The 5,937-nt window shown below is 28.8% G+C and overlaps 1 protein-coding gene and 1 long non-coding RNA gene across 2 annotated transcripts; both read left to right on the top strand.

Annotated features, from left to right (window-relative positions):
* The first annotated feature begins 363 nt into the window (after nt 1-363).
* Nucleotides 364-2,176, top strand: LOC112746992 (heparanase-like protein 2). The gene is made up of 8 exons (XM_072217812.1): nt 364-394; nt 549-559; nt 655-726; nt 841-951; nt 1,056-1,147; nt 1,190-1,431; nt 1,529-1,718; nt 1,836-2,176. The coding sequence occupies exons 1-8, from the start codon at nt 364-366 to the stop codon at nt 2,113-2,115; spliced, it is 1,029 nt and encodes a 342-aa protein (XP_072073913.1). The 3' UTR covers nt 2,116-2,176.
* Nucleotides 2,177-2,293: 117 nt separating this feature from the next.
* On the top strand, nt 2,294-3,337 carry LOC112746946 (uncharacterized). The gene is made up of 3 exons (XR_003174680.2): nt 2,294-2,385; nt 2,462-2,533; nt 2,995-3,337. It is a non-coding gene; the product is annotated as an uncharacterized lncRNA (long non-coding RNA).
* The last annotated feature ends 2,600 nt before the right edge of the window (nt 3,338-5,937 follow it).

The raw sequence follows: 5,937 nt of genomic DNA, 5'->3' as shown, positions 1-5,937 counted from the left end.
TGTTGCTTCCTGAAAGTTATCATAGTTTAAGTTTTTGTTGCTGCCTGAAAGTTATCATAGTTATCATAGCTGAATTTGTTGCTAGAATTCTAGAAGTAGAATTTGTTGTCAGCTGTAAGTTGAATTTGATGCTGAACATATCATAAATGTGGTTGTTGCTGGAAGTAGAATTTGTTGCTGGATAATTGAGTTGAGTTGAATTTGTTACTGATCCTTGTTGTTGTTGTGTTGAATTTGTTCTGATTAGGGGAGGTTCTGCGATTATTTGTTTTTTAATTAAGAAGCATCATGTTCTATTTTTAATTTGTTTTTGGTTTTGATGTTTCCCAATTATTTTCGTGATCTTTGTTTCAGGAAAGTGCCATGAATGGCAGGCAGAAGGTTGAGAAAAAAGGTTTAATATGTTACTCCTCTTGATTTTGAAGTTCTTTGATCCCAGTTTCTTCAACTTTTTGTAAATTAAGCATTCATTTCCTGCTTCCATCATGTTAAGCTGTGTTTGATTGTTTTGTGCTCATCATGTTAAGCTGTGTTTGATTGTTTTGCAGTGTTACTTGATGTATATATCTCCTCACTGTTATAAATTCCTTCATTGATAATATTTTAAGTTCTTGCTTTCTTATCATCTTGTACTTTGTTCAAGAGTTGTTGTAGTTGGGAGCTCCTAAGATTGTTCCAGATTATCCAATTCTTTCTGTTGACGACCTAGCAGATCAAATAGCCGAGGTTCTCAACTTTTTTGGGTGAGTAAGTTCAAGCTTAATCTGTAATTGATTTCCATTTAATGACATAAAGAAAATTAGTTTACACCAATTTCCATTAGGCTTTGAATATTGGCAGTTGTTCGTTTTGAGAAGGCAATCTCACCCCAACATTCTTTTTGTCTGCAGTCTTAGTGCAGTAATGTGCATGGGAGTAGCTGCCGGAGCTTACATTCTTACCTTATTTGCTGTAATTATTATGTTGGTGCTATGCAGCCTCTCCCCTTTTTAAATTACATTAGAGTTTCAATGATGGATCGTTCAATTTTTCTAATGGTTTTATGTTTACAATAGATGAAGGTTTTGTCAGCCTTTCCCCTTCTTGTTTTGTCAGCTAAGGTTTCTCATTTGGCGTCTGCTGTTACGAAAACATATCTTTTACTCTGGTTTGTTTGCTTTTCTAATTTTGATTCCCCTTGTTTATGAAGGGATACACTGGTGACAGAGAATTTGGGAAAATACGAATTAAGAAATGTTTCTGCAGATCAATATGCTTCTGATATTGCTGCATTAAGAAACATATTTCATGATGTATATAGAGGGATCAGGCATAAGCCACTGATCATTGCTCCCGGTGGCTTCTATGATGCTAACTGGTTCCAGGAATTTGTAAACAAATCTGGTAAATCTGTTGATGTGGTATCTCACCACATATATAACCTTGGAGCAGGTATCATCCACCAAAAAGGAATACTACTGTTATAATATTTGACAAATGTTTATGAATTTTGGTTATAACAAAAGCTACTACTTTATCTTACATACAGGAGTTGATGAGCACCTAATTGAAAGAATTCTTGATCCATCATATCTTGATGGAGTGGCTAGCACATTCAGTGGCCTCAAAAACATACTTCAAAAATCAGCAACCAAAGCAAAAGCATGGGTTGGTGAGGCAGGAGGGGCTTACAACAATGGCCACCATCTTGTGTCTGATGCATTTGTCTACAGCTTCTGGTTAGTTTAACTAACTCACCTTGAATTTCTTTTTATTATTTTTTAATTTTTTTTGTCATTGGAGATTCTACAAGCATTTACTCTACAAGCATTTAATTTTTTAATTTTTTAACACAGGTATTTGGATCAGCTTGGAATGTCAACTGTTTATGACACCAGAACATACTGCAGACAGAGTTTGGTTGGAGGAAACTATGGATTACTAAACACTTCTACTTTTGTGCCAAATCCAGATTATTATAGGTACCAAATATTAAATTTCATAGTTGAAGGATGTGCAGCATGTTATTGTGGACTATCTCATTTTAGCTTTCAAGTGTCATTATTACAAAAAAATATATTGTGTGCTCATTTTACAAACTCGCACATACCTTTCTACCATTGGTTGAGGGTGTAGACTTATCATATGCAGATCACACATTCTATCCAATGGTGAAAAGATGTGTTTTGTTTCGATATATAAAATAAAAATGAGTACAAATTATACATTCCTTCTTTGTGAGCTGATATATCCAACTTGTGTTCTGACATATATAGATGTTTACTTCATTAGTTGCTTGCCAGATCCGCAAGATCCGCAATTGGATTCAAGTAGGATAGTCTTTTAAAGCTTACTGACACTCGTGCTTCTAACAATAAGATGACACTGATGCACTATCTTTGCAAGGTATAATAACAATTGCACTAAAGGAATATATCATTTGATCACTTACCTTCTTTCCATTTTGCTATTTTGGCTCTAGGTTCTAGCTGATAGGTCGCCTGGACTGCTTGACTTCCACTTAGACCTTGTAAGCCTGGAAGCTGCGACTAAGGTGATGATTTATGCTTGGTTGGAAAAAGAAAATTATTCAACTGCTAATTGCTAATTTGGTTGGTTTATTGGTTCTGTTTCACTTTGTTCCCCTGTAAAACTGAGCACATATCTCCTCCTCTGACTTCTTGCAATGATATGTGTGTCACTTCCGTTTGTTTGTGGCTGAAAATTGTTTGTGCAATTCTGGTTGTTGTATTTCTGATTTTGTGCACTTTTGTTTGCTATGGCTGAAAGTTATATTGCTATTTTTGGCTCTTTTCTTTTCACCATGAACTAGAAGAAACATGGGATGACTTGGTATATATGAATTTTTTCCTATTTTTTTATTCATCTGCCGATAAAAAGCAAATAATACTAGCAAATAATACATTGATAGTTTTCAGTCTGGTTTTTTAATTTTTATAATCGCGAATGTCATTATAAATATTTTTCTAATTACTTTTCTATATAATTATGCAGGATAATATTGAGGATGATGATAATGAAGATTAAGTTGATTATTATTGTGGTTTATTGGCTAAGATAGAGTAGTGTTGGGAATGGATACATGTATAGTTGACTAATGACTTTTATTAAAAGATACTTATGTAGGATATAATATTTTAGTTTTTTATAGAGTATTAGTAGTAAATTCTAAGTGATATCATAGTTATTTTGATATGGCTATGTTTATTTTAATGAGATGTATGAATATTTAAAATTAACATTATTCTAGTACTTTTGGATCATTATTATAAATATATTTTGGTTACAGATAATTTTTATTATTTAAAAAAATTATTTAGTATAATTATGTATTTTTTTATTTTATAATATTTAACTCATTTAATTAAAAATGCAGAATTATTATATATATATATATATATATATATATATATATATATATATATAAAATAAAAAAATAATAATAACGGACCTAAGGCTACATTTATATACAGTAGCTATAGTATGAAAAAAAAAAAAAAAAAACGAGGGACCTAAGGCTACACTTATAAAAAGTAGCCATGGAATATAATGTGGCTACGCTTGACAGGTGATGCAATAGTGTTGAAAAGCGTAGCCTATTCTAGTAAGAATGGAAGCTGAAAAGCGTAGCCTTTGGTCCTGCACAGCATCACTTGAAAAGCGTAGCCTATTCCCAAATGCCAAAAACGTAGCCCTTGGTACAGAAAAGCGTAGCCTTTGAGAATAGACAACGGCCGAATAGGAATCACCCCAAAAAGCGTAGCCGTAGCCCAAAAAGCGTAGCCGTAGCCTAAGGCATCATTTTTTTTTACTTTTGGCTACACTTTTCAAGTGTACCTGAATGGATATTTTTCTTGTAGTGTTTTCTTGAAAAATACCACTTTATTTCATAGAAACCGAATGTTAATCACACCTAATGAAACAAAGTTACGGAAGCATAATTGATAACTACTCTTAGAATACAAAGAGCGCTAATTTAGAGTTAAGATCTACTTCGATTTTTGTCTATTTTTACAAAAGATAAGATGATTTTTGCTTAAAAGACGGATATTTTGATTTTCTACTTTTTTTTTAATTTTAAAATAATATAATTTTTTTATTAAAAAATTCGTTAAATAATAACAGAAATTATTTTTGTAAAATTTTATTTGTATTTTATGGGATTTTTAAATTTCACAAAGTTTTTTTTAATAATATGACCGATTATAATTAGTACTACCACCACTTTTTTTAATTTATTCTCATTCTTATTATTTCTATCTCTGTTATTTTTATTGTATAACTATATTTTATTATTATCAGTATCTCATCTACGGTCTTCATCATCAATACCAATATCAATACTAATATCATCAACATTAATATTATCTTATTTTGTTTCTTATTTAATGATATTTTTTTCCTTTAAAAAGTATTCATACTGCATTTTTTTTTTGCGACATCATTTTCAACAACAGTCTTTCTCCACTTAATTAACCACTACTGATGAAAGAATTTTTTAAAAATAAACTTATTAATAGTTTGTGGGAGCTTAAAACCCCAAAATTACAAATAAAACCACACAAAACTAATTTTTATTACTATTTAACGAATTTTCTAAAAGAAGGAATCGTTTGCCCCAAAATAAAAAGGTTAGTTGAGAGGTGAAATGTCTTTTTTTTAGAGATCGCCTTGTCCTTCGTGAAAATGGACAAGGATCGGGTTGAGTGTTTATTCGCTAATTTATTGAAATGGTTAAAAATTGAAGCGATATATTATATTACTAATTTTACAACTAAAATGTATCACATGTCACTTTTTTATTATAATTGAAATTAGATCTTTCTCTAAAATTAAAGAGTTTTCTCCTTCTTTCTCTCTCTCTCTCCTTTTTTCTATCTCTCTCATTTCTCCACTTATTCTATCTCTCTTACATATCATTATTAATAACTAATTACAAATTTGACAATTAAAATATGAAACATGACATTTTCTAATTATAATTAAAATTAAAATATAAAAATTAAAATTAAAATTGAAATATAGCTATATTATATTACTAATTTAACAACCAAAATGTGACATAATATTTTCTCATTAAAATTAAGATGAAATATTTTTTTCCAAAATTAATAAACTCCCTTCCTCCATTCTCTTATATACTTCTCTCCCCTTCTCTATTTCTCTCTACCTTTCCCACTTTATATATAACTTATAATTTATATTCTATATTACTAATTTGACAAATCAAAATGTGTCACGAAATATTCTTTCATTCTATTAAAATAAAATATTTTTCTCCAAAATTAACAAACTCCCTCTCTCATTTTTTTCTTTATCTTTCTCTCTCTTTTCTCTATCTCTCTCCACATTTTTATTTTACAAAAACAAAATTAATAAAATAATATAATTCAAATAAATTTATAAAATTATAATAAATACATTAAATTTATAACTAAATATAATTAAAAGTAATCTCGTAATATTATTCACATAAAAATATATTATTATGTATACATATTTTTTAATTTTTTATTTAGTTTTAAATTTTTACCGTTTATCTTTTTAATTTATATTTTTACTTCTCTCTTTTTAAATATTTATTATACATAATTGGGAAAAAATACTAATATTATGATTAATAATTTGAATCAAGATTCAATTATTTTAAAAAAAATATTTTTAGTTAATTTTATAACTATCGATATAAATTTATTTATACTAATATCTAATTATATAAATATAGTTAGTCTTTTTATATTGTATAACTATCCGTTATTTATTTCTCAAATTATATATTATATAAATATAGTTAGTCTTTTTATATTGTATAACTATCCGTTATTTCTGACTTTGAAAAAATTTCAAGTTTTAACCCCTATGTCACCTTGGAGAGCTATATTTTATATTAACTTTTTCAACATCAAAAGTTTCGGTAATGATTCTTTAAATGCTAAT

Source organism: Arachis hypogaea, chromosome 15 (genome assembly GCF_003086295.3).
Source record: "Arachis hypogaea cultivar Tifrunner chromosome 15, arahy.Tifrunner.gnm2.J5K5, whole genome shotgun sequence".
NCBI classification, from domain to species: Eukaryota; Viridiplantae; Streptophyta; class Magnoliopsida; order Fabales; family Fabaceae; genus Arachis; species Arachis hypogaea.
This window is presented reverse-complemented; position numbering and strand designations above follow the sequence as displayed.